This window comes from Capra hircus, chromosome 10, assembly GCF_001704415.2.
Source record: "Capra hircus breed San Clemente chromosome 10, ASM170441v1, whole genome shotgun sequence".
NCBI lineage: Eukaryota > Metazoa > Chordata > Mammalia > Artiodactyla > Bovidae > Capra > Capra hircus.
Genome location: NC_030817.1, coordinates 18,369,193 through 18,385,871, shown reverse-complemented (window position 1 = coordinate 18,385,871; position 16,679 = coordinate 18,369,193). Strand labels below are relative to the sequence as shown.

General features: G+C 50.6%; 2 protein-coding genes and 1 long non-coding RNA gene across 13 annotated transcripts in view; 2 read left to right on the top strand and 1 right to left on the bottom strand.

Annotated features, from left to right (window-relative positions):
• The window catches only part of PAPLN (papilin, proteoglycan like sulfated glycoprotein), a 35,950-nt gene extending 27,914 nt beyond the window's left edge, over positions 1-8,036 (top strand). For both annotated transcript variants that reach the window (XM_018053998.1, XM_018053997.1), the window contains 6 exons: positions 260-395; positions 977-1,114; positions 1,781-1,908; positions 2,016-2,124; positions 2,882-3,048; positions 5,477-8,036. In XM_018053998.1, the coding sequence (XP_017909487.1) occupies positions 260-395; positions 977-1,114; positions 1,781-1,908; positions 2,016-2,124; positions 2,882-3,048; positions 5,477-5,661 (863 nt within the window). In that variant the 3' untranslated portion in view covers positions 5,662-8,036. The remainder of the gene's footprint in view (positions 1-259; positions 396-976; positions 1,115-1,780; positions 1,909-2,015; positions 2,125-2,881; positions 3,049-5,476) is intronic.
• Positions 7,239-16,679, bottom strand: part of NUMB (NUMB, endocytic adaptor protein) — a 169,417-nt gene continuing 159,976 nt past the window's right edge. For 5 of the 10 annotated variants that reach the window (XM_018053999.1, XM_018054002.1, XM_018054000.1 and 2 more), the window contains 4 exons: positions 14,825-15,118; positions 13,115-13,264; positions 10,127-10,273; positions 7,239-9,327 (listed from right to left, as the gene is read on the bottom strand). In XM_018053999.1, the coding sequence (XP_017909488.1) occupies positions 8,612-9,327; positions 10,127-10,273; positions 13,115-13,264; positions 14,825-15,118 (1,307 nt within the window). In that variant the 3' untranslated portion in view covers positions 7,239-8,611. The remainder of the gene's footprint in view (positions 9,328-10,126; positions 10,274-13,114; positions 13,265-14,824; positions 15,119-16,679) is intronic. The other 5 variants (XM_018054004.1, XM_018054005.1, XM_013967277.2 and 2 more) reach the window with 2 other exon arrangements.
• On the top strand, positions 9,322-11,653 carry LOC106502569. The gene is made up of 2 exons (XR_001296211.2): positions 9,322-9,691; positions 10,712-11,653. It is a non-coding gene; the product is annotated as an uncharacterized LOC106502569 (long non-coding RNA).

Sequence of the window (16,679 nt, the reverse complement as noted above, 5' to 3'; positions counted from 1 at the left end):
CCCACCCCACCACCTCCCTTCGGTTCTTCTGGGCCCCAGGGTGGGGGTACCGGCCGGGGCGCCCCTACACTGGAGGACTAGGGCGGGAAGCAGGCCGCGGCATCCTGGCGGCTGGGTTCCCGTGCTGCAGGTCGCCTGGGGCAGACATCTTGCCCTGTGTGGCCTTTGCTTCTTGTTGGTCCCCCGCCAGCCTCATGGGCACCGTTCCTTCCATCCGCTTCTCCCCACAGCTCACCCCTTGCTTCTGGCTTCACAATAGGGGGTGACGTGGCCGTGCCTTCTGAGGCTGAACCAAGGCACTTCCCCGAGACCAGGGACCCAGCCCAGGACTACAGCCCTGGGGACCCCAGCCGCGAGGGCCCTGCCGCCGCCTCACACCCGTGGCCCCTGACCAGGTGTGGTGCTCAGCACTGTCTGCCGGCCACCTGGCCCACCACGGGCCGGGGTCGGGGAGGGCAAGTGGACAGTCCCCAGGCCGGCGTGTGCTGTGACCGGGCTTGCCGGCCGCCTGCTCAGGGCTCTGGGAGGGGAGGGTGAACGTGGCTCCTGGAGCCCGGCCTCTGAAGCAGGGATGGGGAGTCCTGCCCACCACCGTGAGCACTGGGGAGCGGAGCCCATCCTGGCCCTAGCCTTAGGAGCTAGAGGGCTGAGCTGGCCTTGAAGAAGGGAGTTTACAGAGCGGGTGGAGAGGGCTGGAGGGGCCCACGTCAGGGACCTGGTGCAGGGTGGGCAGGACGCAGAAATTCTGGTGGCAGAGGTGAGAAAGCCAGAGCTGGCTTTGAGCCTGGGTCCCAGATATTTGTCGATGTCTCCCAACCAGAACAAAGGGCTGAGGCTGGAGAGCGGAATCTTCTCAGGGTTGTGGGGAGAAGGGGCCCATGAGGCCGGGTAGGGGTGCCGTCCCCAGGCAGGAGGGTGGTCAGGGGGAGGCAGCGGCGAGGAGCCCCCTCCCAGCTGAGTGACGCTTGCTCTGCAGGGTGCGTCTGGACAGGAGCCAGCCCGGAGTGCTGGACGCCCAGCCAGGCCAGCGGGTCCGGCTGACCTGTCGTGCTGAGGGCTTCCCACCCCCGACTATCGAGTGGCAGAGAGACGGGCAGCCTCTCTCCTCCCCTAGGTTTGTTCAGCTCCCCTCCCCTGTCCTGCCTCCAGTCCCGCCCTGTCTGGGCAGATGCCGTCCCCTGGTCAGACCTGAGCGGGACCCCAGGGCCTCTAGAGAGACGGGGTTGCTAGGCGGAGGGCTCCTTGGGCAGACCACGCTGGGATCTCTGGACCTTTCCAGAGTGTGGCTAGTGGACAATCGTAAGAAGCCAGCCAACAGGTGACGGCCTGTTGGGAGGAAGTGGAGGCAGATACCCTTCTGGCTGTAATCATAAGAGCTAACATATATGGGGCCCGTGCTGAGGCTTAATCTCTTTCACGTGACGTGCAGAAGAGCTAAAGAGTGCTGTTTTATCCGCATGTGACGCACAGAAGCTTAACACCACCCAGCTCCTAAGTGACCAAACCAGGACCGAGCCTAATAAACGAGTGTAGAAAAAAAACCTGGAAACCCAAACCAGAATTATTTTGTATCCAAAAACTTGCAATGATCTGCTTGTTGCCAGGTTTTGAAGTCAGGCGTCATTAAGTAAAGGAGAGTGCCAGCAGCTGGAAGGTGGTCAGACCCCGCTGACCGGCAGGGCCCACTCAGCCTCTCACCAGGGGATGGGAGACCCTGACCCCCCTCCCACCCACCGGGAGCCTTGGGATGGAGCCACCTGACTGTGCTTGGCCCCCCCAGACACCAGCTGCAGTCCGACGGCTCCCTGGTCATCAGCCGCGTAGCTGTGGAGGATGGAGGCTTCTACACGTGTGTCGCGTTCAATGGGCACGACCGGGACCAGCGCTGGGTCCAGCTCCGAGTGCTGGGTGAGGCGCAGCTTGAGTGGGCGGGTGCGTGTGGCCAGTGGCCTCTGGGGTCAGGAGGGGCACCACAGGCCTGCCGTGGCTGACAGTGCCCCCCTCCTTGGGCCCAGGGGAGCTGACCATCACAGGGCTGCCCTCCACGATGGCGGTGCCGGAAGGGGACACAGCTAGGCTGCTGTGTGTGGTGCCAGGAGAAAGCGTGAACATCCGATGGTCCAGGTGAGGCTCTGTTCCTGGCCCTCAGGCCCTCACACCTGAGCTCTACAGCCCAAACCGGGGGCGGGGGGTCCACCTTTGTGCAGAACGTTGCTGCCACCTGCACCCCTCCACCTCACGTCTGCTCCCGCCTCCTGGCCTGGTGCCAGGGGAAGGGGCTACAGCGCCCTCCTCCCTTTATGGGGAAGCCCTGCCAGGACCGCTGTCTTCTCTGCTGGTCGGGCTACACACCAGAGCTTCTCAGGCTCGGCACCGTCGACGTCTTGGGCTGACGGTTTTAGTTGTCAGGGTGCGTTGGGGGACGTTTAGCTGCATCCAGCCTCGGGGTGCCTGTGGCACTCCCTCCCACGTCATGGCCACAGAAAGTCTCCAGGTGTTGCCAGATGTCTCCTGGGTGGCGGATACTCTGCTAGGCTGAGAAACACTGGGCTCCACTCAGCTCTGGGGGCTTTGGGTGGTCTTTTACCCCAAGTCTGCTGGGCTTTTTTTCATTCAGTATACAGTTTGATGCCCCCTTCCTCCTTGCATTTCATCAGGACGAGGCTAGGCACTGGGGATCCTGGGGTAATCTGAGCCCCCCAACACTCCAGGCGGGAAATGGCCCAGTGTCCCCCAGGCTCGGAGGAGGTTTGCCCTGAGTGTGTCTGTGTCAGTGGGTGGCTCCGGAGGAGGCCTTAGACGGCCCCCTCCCCGGCCCTGGGAGAACCAGCTCAGCACCCGCCAGGGCTTGCAGGGTCTCCCAGCATCCTCTCTCCTCCAGGAACGGGCTGCCGGTGCGGGCTGATGGCCACCGCGTGCACCAGTCCCCAGACGGCACGCTGCTGATCCACAACCTGCGGGCCAGGGATGAGGGCTCCTACACGTGCAGCGCCTACCGTGGAAGCCAGGCCGTCAGCCGCAGCACCGAGGTGAAGGTGCTCCCGCCGGGTAAGGAAGGCCCACCCCAGGCAGCTGCTTGTCTTCGGGAGCTGGCCGTGTGCGGCCGGACGTGGAGGGCACGGGCTCTGCAGTCGGAGGGGCTCTGCCAGCTCCTGGTTGTGTGACTTGGGGCAAGCCAGTCGTCACGTGGCCCGAATCAGCCCTAGGAGGGAACTGCCAGGGCCCAGCTGTGCTGGTGGGCCTGGACGGTCATGGCTGTAGCACCTCACCAGGACCACGCAGGGCATCGTGCCTGGCCGCCTCCTGTCTGCCAGGCTGAGCGCGGAACTGACCAGGTTAGAGGCTGCAGTCTGGTAGAAATGTTGCTTAGTGAGCGAGCCTGACGGTGGGCTTCCAGTTTATGAAGACAGGGACTGGGACCCAGCCAGGGCCCAGCGCAGGGCCCGGCATCACCAGGTGCTCAGGCTGCGTGCATGTGTGTATGAAGGTGGTGCTTTGGTGAAGGCACCATCCCGTAGAAGCCACTTTTCACCTCAATCGTGCCCAGCAGATAGATCTCTTGTCCACATACTTACCAAACTTACAAGACTTGAAATAGGCTAGAGTGCAGGTTTAAGTGAGAAAGATCGCTGTCAGGGGGCCCCCACATGGACACGTCTGTGATTAGGTAGAGGCGTGTCTGCATGGGAAGCCAAACTAGAACCAGAAACTCAACTGACGCTGGAGTTTGGTAGGCCTCCTAATGATGCGTGGTCACCAAGGTGAAACGGTGTGATGGGACTGCCTCCGAGACGGCACACTTACGGCCTCAGTCCGGCCGTCTTTCTTCTGCCCCCTGTTCGATGAGTGTTGGTAACCTGAGACACTTTCTTCGGGGGAGGAGGGCACCTCTTAAGGAGAAGCCATCTTCCTCTCCTTCAGCTGTGTTGGTTCCATCAGTTGAGCTGTATGTAGCTGCCGTCACCCATTTAAGCTTCTTGTGGCCTTTCACTGCTTGAGGCTGCCTCACTGCCCTGCTCATGGTTTGGCGGCATGCTGGAACTGCAGTGTTAGTAAGGGGAGGGGCCTTGAGCTGGTCCCACTTTGGGGACAGCGTGCGGGCTTGCTTTCTCTTTTATTGGTAGTTGCTTTGCAATGTTGTGTTAGTTTCTGCTGTACAACAAAGTGCTCTCAAGCTTTTTACCTAAAGGTCTACGGTGAGAAACAGAAAATACTATAAGGTTAAAACGTGGGGAGTGGGGGTCACTCACACTTTTCAGAATGGGAATGCCCCAGTTACGTGCTGGTTATTTTAGCCATGGTTACTATGTGCTTCAGTTGCTATCATTAACTCCAAATGAGACAGCAGACACGGAGAGCTTATGTAACCATTAAGTCCCCTGGCTGGAAGGGGCAGAGCCAGAATGGTGCCCAGCCTGCACCATCACGCCCGGCACCTGCTTACCTCTGGCTGTGATGAGCCCAGGAGCTACGATGGCTGAGATAAAGTTGATAACCAAAGTGACGATTGTAAAAAATAAGCATAAATGGCTTGTTCTTTATGTAAATGTAGGTAGTTCGTACTCTTGTTACACTGATGAGCCAAGCCTTCTCACAAAGCCATTGGCTGCTCAGGTGTTGTCTACTCGTTGTATCTGGGGGGAGGGCGTGGAGGGGGCCCTTCTGCAGCCCCGTGAGGTGACTGGGGAGCTGCTGTCAGGCCTAAGCCAAGCTGAGCCCTGAGAGCCCCTCCCAGAAAGAAAAGGGAGGTTAACTAGGCAAAGCGACTTCAGTCCAAAGACGAAGCAGTGGAATGCAAGTCCCACGGTGATTTATAAGTTATGGACGTGCCGAGCGGATTCCGAGGGGAGGCACCCGGTGCTTTGCGCGCAGTGTTGCCTCAGCGCCACTGCTCCCAGCCTGTCCTCCGTCACTGGCCTGACGGGCTCTGCTGTCTCTGGGGGAAGTGGGAACAGCTGAAAGCTAGGGAGCTAAGTGACTGAGCTGGGGCTACTGAAGGCACAAACGCTTAAGTGGGAGGAAACCAGCAGTGAGAGAGAGAAGACCGCTCTTGCCAACTCAAAACTGTGCTTGGGGCTGACCCCGCTCTCCTTGTCCAGAGGCTGCGGCCATATATTCATTCAGGTCTCAGTAGTCAGAGCAGGGGGTTAACTTCCAGAGATGTTTAATCAGCTGGAGAGTCAATATCTGGGGGTCTGCGATGGGCTGTGCACTGGGGCAAGCGGTGGGGGTGGGGGAGAGCTACAAAAGGATAACAGGAGGCCCACTGCACGCCGAAGCGGGGCCCAGGGCAGTGAAGACCGTGTGCCCTCAGCTGGACACACAGGTGTTACCGGGATACAGTGACTGGCATCTTTGGGAGCCCGGCGGTTACAGAGCTGCTCTCCTTTAGGGAAACGACATGGCAGGTGTTTCCAGCCACACGGAGCTTTCTCACCACCCTCTCTCCCCCGCCCCCTGCCCCGGTGTCTCGCAGTGCTGGCCGCCCAGCCCCGGGACCCCAGCAGGGACTGTGTCGACCAGCCGGAGCTGGCCAACTGTGACCTGGTCCTGCAGGCCCGGCTCTGCGGCAACGAGTACTACTCCAGCTTCTGCTGCGCCAGCTGCTCCCGTGTCCAGCCGCCCGTGCAGCCCGTCTGGCAGCAGGGACACAGCTCGTAGTGCTGGGAGGAGGCGGCTCTTGGTCTCCCCTCTCTGGCTGAGGAGGGAGTTCTCCACAGACACTGGCCTGGTCAGAGCCGCCCCCGACCGTGGAGGGCCAGCAGCAGCGGTCCCAGCGGTGTCCGTGGCTCTGACCCAGCGGCCTCTTGTTTGCAATAAGGACACTTTTCACTTGACAATTTCTCTCTCTGATTTGTTATGCAGGATCAGCTCACTGTGTCTTTAAAACCAGCTACCAGGGTTCTCCCTTTGCTGAAGGCTAGGTGGGGAGGTGTCCTGTCTGATTGGGGAAGGTAACTCCTGGTGTGTAAGGGAAACATTCTTTGCTAGACCTAGGTCCCATCTGGGGTCCAGATGTGGTTCATCGCTCCAGTCTCTCTAGCCCTTCCTAGGGAGTCTAGTGACCAGCTTTAGCTCCCATCCGTATGGTTAATAGCACAAAGTTGGTGAAAGCCCTCAGCAAAGTGGGAGATAATGAAAACTAAAAACCAGGCACAGTACCAACAGGATAGAGGGACCAGTGGAACAGACGGTGACGTTAAGAAAGGGAAGAGGGAAGTGGTTTCAGAGTTAGGAGAGGTCATTCTTCCTCTTTCAGCCTCTTAAGGCCTTGATGAAGACACGAGGCCTGGTTTCAATGAGCTTCCGAGTTCCTTTCCACTTTAACCTTCTCCCAATCCCCCAGAGGACGGGCTGGGCCTAGTAACAGAGGTCTTTCTGGGACACAGGAAAAACCAGCATTACCGGGACAGGTGATTTCTATTACCAACACTCTAGCTGGAAAAGAAACAATTGCTTCATGGGTGAGTGATACTTCTTGGTCTACCTCTCATTCAGCAACAGAAACATGGGCGGGGACAGAGGTCTTTTTTTCTTTCCAGTTTTAAAAACCATTGAGGTGCATCCCCTTCCATGTACCATGGCTGGTTTGGCTATAGAAATTGGAAGGTAAGGGCTACTTTGTTGGACTCCACTGTTCTCTAGTTAAATCACTATTTGTCAGATTGGTGGCATACTCCAGACCTCAGCTAGCTCCTGGAACTAGTCAGAGTGGTGGGATATGGTGAGAGTAAAACTCAGTCTAGACCAGTGGTTCTCACACTGGGAGCTTTTTCAAGAACTGAGGCTGGGGGTCTACTCCCCGGAAATTTAAATTGGTCAGGAGTATGGGCTGGATATGAGGATTTTTAAAAGCTCCCAGATGACTCTCATACATATCCATGGTTCAGAGTCACTGCTGCAGCCCAACTTCTCAGAATGTGAGTCTTGTTAAAATGCAAATTCTGACGACTAGGTCTGGGCTGGGGTGGAGGCTGTCTGTCTACACAGCCGCCAGGTTCAAGCCTGTACTCGGAGCACCGAGAACCTGACCTCAGAGATGTGCTCAGGAACGACCGGAGGCTCAAGTATGAATACAGATAGGCACTTTAAGAGTATACTAGCCCCAATGAAAGATTTTCTAGCCATCACACTAGAGATCTGCGGCAGCAGCGGAATGCAGAGAGGACGAGACCACAAGGATGAGACTCATTCGCTAATAGAGCAAAGGGCAAAGAACAGCTCTTCATGGCAAAAGCTTCTACCACGAACGTTTATTTTTGTTAAAGCAGATTATAAATTCTCATCAGTACAAATATATATATAACATACATTTGATTGTAAGGCCAACGTTCGAAAGTAAAAATGAGATGGGATCTTACGTTGTTACCAGAGGTCAAGTGGCTACAACTGGCAACAGAATGTTCAGCTCACAAGAAGAGGGATGGATGCACGCACGCACACACACGCACGCACGCACACACACGCAGTGCTAACAAGACTAGGACCTCCATCCCCACAAAACTCGTGGGAACAAAACTTAAAAGGACAAAACAAAACCCACCAAGACCTACATGACAAACCAACACGGTAACCTGCGTTCCCGTCTCATGGATATGATTACATCATTGTCACCTTAGTGTTAAAGGATTAACATAAGGAAACTGCAGCAGTATAGAAAAGACAAGACATTCTCTATTTAGATTGAACCCATTAAAATAATGACATTACAGGTGTAAAACCAAGACAATACTGCTTGCTCTTTATTTAAAACTACTACCTAGCTGACCATACTGGTCATAAGCATGATTGTTGTTGCAGTGTGCTACTTACAGTAAGTGATACCAAGTGAGCTAGGGATCCCACCTGCCACTTCCAGCCCTTCCTCTTTTTTTACTTCAATAGGCATCAATGATGATAAACCAATCTTATGTACAATTTCTTACAGCTAACCTTTTTACCTTTGGCAAGATTACTTACAACTCATACAACTTTTTAATAGTGAGAACTATTTAAAATATTCTAAATGCATAAAAATAAAGATTTTGGCTTTTTGATATATATTTATAATATTTATTCTTACTCAAAATGGAAGCTCAACTTTACCCCTAAAACACAGCTCTGCTGGGCAGCTCCTGACAGGCCCTGCTGGGAGTTCCAGCAGCACAGCCTGCCTCTCTTCCCCAGTCCCAGCACAGGCCACCCTGTTCTTGATCTTTAAGAAGGCTAGTGCTGAGAGAGCAGGTAGGTCAAAGGCCTGAAAAACGAAGGGAGATCGTCTGGCTTCCCGTTGTGTTTTATATTCCAGTAAATGTGCTTTGAATACAGATTCCTGTTCAGATACTTCTGCCTCTCTGCTGCCAGAGACTGGTAAGGGGCTGAGGGAGGCGGGACAGAGGACTGGTCCTTGACTTTCTTAGTCTAACTGCAAAACAGCTCTTCCCTAGGAATGGGTCTCTCCACTTTTTTCAATCACCCCCATCCACATGCTATGCCTGGACATGCCCTTGGGGACCTTTGGGATTAGTGAAAAGCTTACTGGTTGGGAACGCAAAGTCCCCTTTGCTCCTCTGACCTCCACCCCCCCACCCGGGCCTAAGTACAGACAAAATACATAAGCCATAAGGACTGCTTAAAGTTCAATTTCAAAAGTCTTCTGTAAATCACTGGAGAAGGGGTTGGTGGGGGAGGGGTTAGTACGCTGCTTGGACTTGCTTTCCAAGGCCGCCCACTGGGCCTCAAAGGGATCCACCGTGCAGGTGCCTGCAGGAGCCTCAGTCTGCTTGTCTCCCGAGGCCAACCTGCTGTCGTCTACGCCATTGAGAGCTGCAGAACCGTTGAGGTGCTGAGCAGGAGGCTTAAAGAAGGGACTGGCAGCAGCACTGCTTGTCTCATACTGTGGGAATGTCTGCTGCTTGACCAGGCTGGGAGACTGATGGGGCTGGGCAGCCTGTGGGTGGCCTGCGGTGCCAAACACGTTGGCGACCATCTGGGAGGGAGTGATGCCCACCACAGGCACGTTAGGGGCTGGATAGGTCATCCCGTTAGCCACAGGATAGGACTGGGCAGCGACAAAGGCTGGCTGCAGGGGTGGGACCATGCCCACTGGCACGGGCTGAGAGGTGAGGAATGTATTTCCTTGGAAAGGTGGCACTGGCTGGGCGATGGCAGTGGGTGGGGGCGGCTGTAGGACCGGCTGCAGAGGGGCAGCTGAGGCCTGGGGCTGCTGAGCCCGGACGCTCTTGGACACCTCCTCCAACCAGCGGTCGGCCTCGGAGGGAGTGCGTCTGTGACCAGCCTGGAAGAGACCTGGAGAGACAGCACCGGAAGACTGGCCCCACTCGGTCCCTGGAAGCAACAAGAGGAAGACAGGGAAGAATCAGGATCTTCAGGGGCTTTTTTCTTCACCTGATAATCTCCATTATTTGAATAATCCTAACGTGGAACAAGCCCCCCCAGGAGGATGGTCTGTGGTTTTGGTAGGTGGGAAGAAAGTCTCTATTACCAGCTGAGGAGGTTTTGTGGGAGGACAGGGAGAACCCAGGAGACCTCAGCCGTGTGTCTGTCGTTTACCTCAGCTGTGTCTGGAAGGTGCCAGAGATGGCTCAACTGCACAAAACTGAAGCTGCTGGCTGGCATCAGAACCCTGCCCCCACTGGTGTGGCTCATCTATGGTCCAGAAACCAGCTTGCACATACTCTAAAGAGCTGAGGTGATTCACTTTCTGCTCTAACAGAATGAGAATAACCAGGGACTTGCTGCCTGCCTTCCAGACACATGTCTTCCTGGTGAACTGCCTTTCTGTAGCCTTTTTTGTAGGCCTGCTATTGTAGGAGGCAGAGTTTTCTCTTCCTACAGGCATGTCCACTGATCTAGACCCACACACAGGCTCTTGCAAGGGAGGGCCCAGGAATCTGTGTCTTATGAAAGCTCTGTGGGTGGCTCTAGGGTCCTAAGAATTATCAATCTCACCTCTAAGAGCTCCCCTCTGACACCATCCTTCCTTAATAGTAGTTTATTTCCAAAAGGGATTCCACTTTTCCTAAAAGGACTCCTTCCTGGTTCCCACTAAGGTAAATGGCTGATTTTCAAACCAAGGTCACTTATCTGATCCCAGAATCCTCACCACCATCTGTGGTCACCTTACCCGAATGTGTGGCTGCAATTCCCTTGTTAGCAGCATCAGGGGCATAGGCCCAAGGGTTGGTTTCGCGCACAGGCATTGCTACGGGTGCTAGAGCAGTAGGGGCTGGCTTAGCAGCAAGCACATGGAAGGCTGAGTCAGTGCCATTAGCTACAATGGGAGCAGACAACATTGATGGAGTTAATTCATGCAAGGTGTACAGGTGACCCCTCGGAGCCGGGTCAGTCAGGCCAATATGCAATACTGGTGGAAAGATAAGACAGAAAAGTTGGTGTGGGATAACCATGCCATCTGCAATGAATACACAAACCTTTTGGCAAAGAGAATCAGAGGCTGTAATTAAAATGGGTGTACTGATAAAGTTAAATGACTCTTTTAGAAAAACATGTTTATGGGGAAAGAGGTAATGAAGACTCGAAAAACAATTTCAAATTAAGTTAAAAAGAACTGCTTTGTATTACAAGCAGCAAAAATCTATTCTAGACATAGCTTAGCCTTTGGCATAATGATAAAGTGTCATCTATCACTATTTCAAAAGATCAGATTATGCCAGTAGTGGTTGACACAGTCCTCTTTACTCTGTGCTAGGCTCCACTCTAACAGTGCTTTAGCGTGCATCATCTCAAGCTCCTCCATCCACGGGATTTTCCAGGCAAGAGTACTGGAGTGGGTTGCCATTGCCTTCTCTAATCATCTCAATAAATTCTCTCAAAAACCCCATATTACAGTTGAGAAATCAAACTTGGTACGTGTTTTCATTTGCTTAATTTATAATTTGCTACAGAATTAATTTCATCTTTTTAAGACTTTTTCCCCTTCAGTAATGTTTGTAATGTCTTAAGGCACTCACTGTTGTTTCCTGTCTCCCTTTAATAAAATCCAGTCCTTGCTCCTTTACCCCAGATGGCTAGCCCATCAGTTTCTACTCCTTTGCCCAGCTCTCTATACTTGGTATAGAGCAGACAAGCAGGCACCTTCTCCTGCCTTACACCATAATCATTCTCTCTTTAGGACTTGGCAACTATGCTTATGGCATTGGTGCTATTGACCCAGGGCTTGCCTAAAAGACTAGCTTATCCAAAAACTGCAAGTCCTCTAAAGGCAGGAAAAGGACTATATTCTATTTATAGTTTTGTATACCCACTACCCTGTAAATAGGCACAAAGTCAGCTGAATGTAACAGGAACTATATTCAGAAAGACTTGGGTTTACATCTTGGCTGTGTGATTTGGGCAGTTCACTTAACCTTTCTGAGCCTAATTTTCCTTATCTGTGATGCCTATCTCAAAGGACTATGGTGAGGATTAAATGAGATGAGGAAAATGCAAGAGTCCTTACCATGATGTCCGTGGCAGACATGATGCTAAGTGCCCAATAAATAGTACCTATTATTGTTGGCAGTATAAATATCTGTTAGATGAAATGCCACCTGATGCATATGAATATTAAGGTTTTGTTTTGTTTTTAAAGAGACTCCCTCCTGGAGGAAAAGCATGTTGCAGCTTTTCAACAGGTGCAGGCAAAAAAACACCTGCACAGTAAAACTTCTGAGCTCTCTCCCAAAAGAAATGAAGAAAGATCAATTATATGAGCTCAAATTCTAACATCTGTAATTTAAGTTATACAGGCTCTTTGTGGACCTTTGAGTCAATCAGTTCAGTTCAGTCGCTCAGTCGTGTCTGACTCTCTGCGACCCCATGAATCGCAGCACGCCAGGCCTCCCTGAGTTCACCAACTCCCGGAGTTCACTCAGACTCACGTCCATTGAGTCAGTGATGCCATCCAGCCATCTCATCCTCTGTCGTCCCCTTCTCGTCCTGCCATCAGTCCCTCCCAGCATCAGAATCTTTTCCAATGAGTCAACTCTATGCATGAGGTGGCCAAAGTATTGGAGTTTCAGCTTCAACATCAGTCCCTCCAATGAACACCCAGGACTGATCTCCTTTAGGATGGACTGGTTGGATCTCCGTGCAGTCCAAGGGACTCTCAAGAGTCTTCTCCAACACCACAGTTCAAAAGCATCAATTCTTGGGAGCTCAGCTTTCTTCACAGTCCAACTCTCACATCCATAAATGACCACTGGAAAAACCATAGCCTTGACTAGACGGACCTTTGTTGGCAAAGTAATATCTCAGCTTTTCAATATGCTGTCTAGGTTGGTTATAACTTTCCTTCCAAGGAGTAAGGGTCTTTTAATTTTATGGCTGCAATCACCATCTGCAGTGATTTTTGAGTCAATTCAGTTAATTTGAGTCAATTGAGTTAATTCAGTATCTCTGAAAACAACTTTTACTAATTCTTCAATGCCATAAAGACTAGTTTTAGGATACTTGCTATAGAAGATGAAATGAAGTGAAGAGCCAAGAGAAGTGCCTTTTTCTTTACGGGACTCTTATGAAAGGGCAAAGACTAGGTGAGTCCAGTCTTGGCACCATAGATATTTTGGGCCTGATTGTTCTCTGTTGTGAGGTGGCTACTGTGTACATGGAAGGATGTTTATGGGACTCCCTGGCCTCCACTGGGATGTCAGTAATAACCACCCTCTGCCACACCACAAAACCCAAAACATATCCAGACAATGGATGCTAAATTTTTCCCCAAGGGGGCAAAATCACCCCAGCTTTCTTTACTGTGGTAAAGAAAGCATGAAGCTAGAACCAACTCTGATGACTGCTGTTTCTGGAGAACTGGTTGGGTGCTTTGTCTCTTAACAGTTAAGTAGCAAAGCAGTGGGTTGGGACTACTGATGCTCCTGACAGGATGGAGTGAAAGGAGGGCAGGCACATGCAAAATGCAGACAATCTCAGGCAACAGGAAGGGAACAAAGACACTGTCACACAGGGAAATGTAACGAGCCTGAGACAGTATCAAACAGGGAAACGCAGGGGGTCTGACCAGATCTTGGGAAGCTCAGGATGCCAACTTACACTAGTGATCAGTGTCATACAACTATTAGTTTCAAAGAGAATCGCAGGCTAAGTGAGCACCAACCTTGAAAGGCAGGAGACTGTGGTGCCACCACTGTCACTGGTTTGGTCATTGGGGCGGATGAGAAGGGATCCTCAGAGGGTGTGCTGAAGGCATTGGTGATCTGTGAGCACAGCGAGCTGATGCTCTCTGCTTCGCCGTCTACCTCTGGCACTGCAAGACAGACAGAAGATGGCTCCAGACAGAAAAACGGAACAAGTCTGGAACAGAACAGTGTCACGTGAGGTGGCATTTTACTCTGCCTCTGTTATTTGTGGAAGAAAAAGACTCAGGTGGGGCTATAAAAGCAACTTCAAAAAACTTACCACTATTCACTAGCTTTTTACATGAGAAGGTACAGAATGCTAACAATTCCTGTACTAAGGCCTACCTTCCTCCCTTGCAAATCCCCAGATTTCTGTATTTCCTCTCCTGTGTGACACTGTTGAAAACATGCTGTTCTCTTTTTGTGCCAGTGAGATTTTTCTAGAAGACACATGCAACCTGTTTGTCTTCCAACCAGGTCCCAAGCCGGTGATGTGAGTTAAGTTTGAGAGGCCCCCAGTGACTCTTTTGAGAAAAATGGGTTAAAGTCAGGGGCACCAGTGGGCACTCAGTCCTTTTCTCTGTCATAAACTATGACAGTGTCATCACTGTCATTTTTCTCCAAAGTGTTAACATGAAAAAGTGAACTGAAGTCCAGGACTCTAGAGGCTTTGTTCTTAATATTGACTCTGGAATACTTCTATGTCACGGAGGAAGCTAATTATATGTGTTGAAGCTCTGTCTGCTCAACTGTGAAAAGAGAATAATGGTTTTGTTACCCGCCTGCTCCAGAGGGAGATTGAAAATGAGGTACTTGAAGCATCTGGAGTTTTGGTTTTTATAGGAGTTGAGAGGGGGGCAAGACCCTCAGTAATGATCTAGTTTAACTGTTCTTTAGGCTGAGTTTTATCCATCAAAGAACCTAAATCTCTGTGCTTTTGTGCCACCAGCAGTAAGAGTGCCCTATTGAGACACGGCTTCCTCAGATTCTGTTATAGCACTGGCTCAACATGTCTGAGAGCAAAGTAAAATAGGGCCCAATAAAAGCACTGACCGGATCTGACACTTAAGCTCCGGATCTTATGATGAGGATAGAGCTACTGGGGTTGGCTCAGCTGTACAAAGGCCACACAAAGGCCTGTGTGACAGCTCTGAAAGGTAATGAATATGTGTGAGCAATCCCACTGTCTCTGATGAACAACAGATCTTAGATTTATACAGGAGACCCATTTAGAGTTTCCTCCCTATGGAGCCAACCAGCCACAAGGACAAAGAGAACTTATCCATTTCTTCTGGTACATCTGACAGTGGTGCTATTTAACTGGATGTGTTTCCAAAGCCTTTTAAATTAACTCCCTGCTGGGTCCCAAATGGCAGAAGAAGAAGGGAAACTTGAGACCCTTGATGTCTGAAAGCAGGTACACTTTCATCAGGGCAAATCACAAACCGTGTAACTTGGACTAGGAATTCCCATCATGGCTCTGTTAACCTATTGCTGAAAATAAATGAACGACTCCCATCTCTCTCTGTGAACCTCCATTTTCTGCCAATGGGAAATGATACAAGCTATGCACAGCCACCAAACAGCTTCAGAAGAGGGGTGGATAGTTTGATGGGATCAGGGACTCCACTGGAGGTGATGTGATGCTTCAGTGACTGAGCCCCGGGGAGTTGGGGATGCCGTGTTACCTGTGTGTTTTATGGGGAAATCAGTCTTCCTCTGCATAGTGGAAGGCAACTCATTGATGCGCAGGGACAGTTGGCGTTTAAAGGGTGACATCTTCTGGCTAAGAGCAGGAAATCCTCGGAAAGAGCCTTGGCGAGCAAGTTGTTCAATTGGTGCATGCCGGCGTGGGATGGCGTGAGGATTGTTCATCTCCAGAGAGGCAGTGGCATCCAGAGTGGGAGAGGTGGGAGAGGATGGGGAGGTGGCAATGTTGCCAGGGGCCACTGACGAACCATCAGCTGTCTTATCTGTATCAGCTCAAGAAAACAGGAGAATGAGGACCTTAGGGCAATGTCTTCAAATAATTTGAGCTCACACCACTAAGGAACCCCAAAAACCTCCTGGGTCATTTTACCCATCTACTTCCCTATGTATCTCAAAAGACAGGTTAGAAGCAGGGCTCAGATCTCCTGTTTTTCAGATAAATAAAGGGTTTAATAATCTACTACTTGTCACATGGTATATCTACTATTCCCATGTAGTAACTAAAACACTGAACAAAACTAAACAAAACAAAACCCCCCAGTACCTATGAACTCTTAATGTGAGGTCTTTTAAGGAACAATGGTGCACTGTTTTCAATGTTTGTTTGCTTTCTGGCTGGTGGGGCGGGGAAAGAGGACTTTAGGAGTGGCAGAGTCAGAAGGGTCTAAACAAACTTAAGTTTGACTAGATGTTAAGTCATAAAGCAGGCCTGGACAACAGGCTTTCTTGAAGAAAAGCATACAGAAGTCAAATTTTAAACTGGAGTAAACAAATACAAGACTGTTTCCATGTGAATACCTGCTGTATCACACTCTCATTGTGGTCAGTCTCTACTTCCCCCCAACTCCCCATAATCCTCTGTAGATGCTAGGACTCAAGCATTTGGGCAGCTGCTATATGTAGCAAAAAGTATTATTTGGTGGTATCAAAGAATATGCTTCCGGTCTGAAAATCACTGAGGCACATTAAATAACAGCCTATACACATTCATTTGTCTAGTTAAAATAGCACTGTGTTTTTTTTTGTTCTTTGGTATCCTGGCAGAAATGTCGATAAGAAATGAAAAAATCATAATCATTACTTTAATTTCAAATAAAAACATATATTCTTTTTTTGGCTTAAAAATTAAAAGCTGTTTGGGTATTAGACTAATGAATGCATGCTAAGTTGCTTCAGTCGTGTCCAATTCTTTGTGACCCCATGGACTGTAGCCCGCCAAGCTTCTCTGTCCATGGGATTCTCCAGGCAAGAATACTGGAGTGGGTTGCCATGCCCTCCTCCAGGGGATCTTCCTGATCCAGGGATTGAACCCATGTCTCTTAAAGCTCCTACACTGGGAGGCGGGTTCTTTACCACTAGTGCTACCTGGGAAGCTGATGTTACCTAAAATGGCAGGTTTAGAATTAAAAGAATATAGTAAAAAATTGGCAAAATTATATTAATGTATATTTAAACCAAACTTTTTAATTTAAAAATACTCCTTGTTTTGGGTTTCAGCCCAAGTTATACACAAGAATGCAAAGCATTTTTTCCCTAAGCCCTAGCACTCAGTTCTAAAATACACTGGACTCAACTTCAGACAACAGCCTCCTGAGTAACCTGAATGTCTGGACAGGCATTTTTGCTATGCTGCCAAGTGTACCTTAAAAAAAACTCACATTCTGCAAAACCACACACTAAAATTAATGGGGCTATGCAAAAAATATTGAGGGGCCAGCTTCTCAAAAATCTGTGGCCTTTTTTCATGAAAGCACTAAATAGTCATAATCTAATAGAGCATCACTGAGATGTCTCTGCCTGCATTTCCACCTGGCATCACCATCTGCAGGTCCT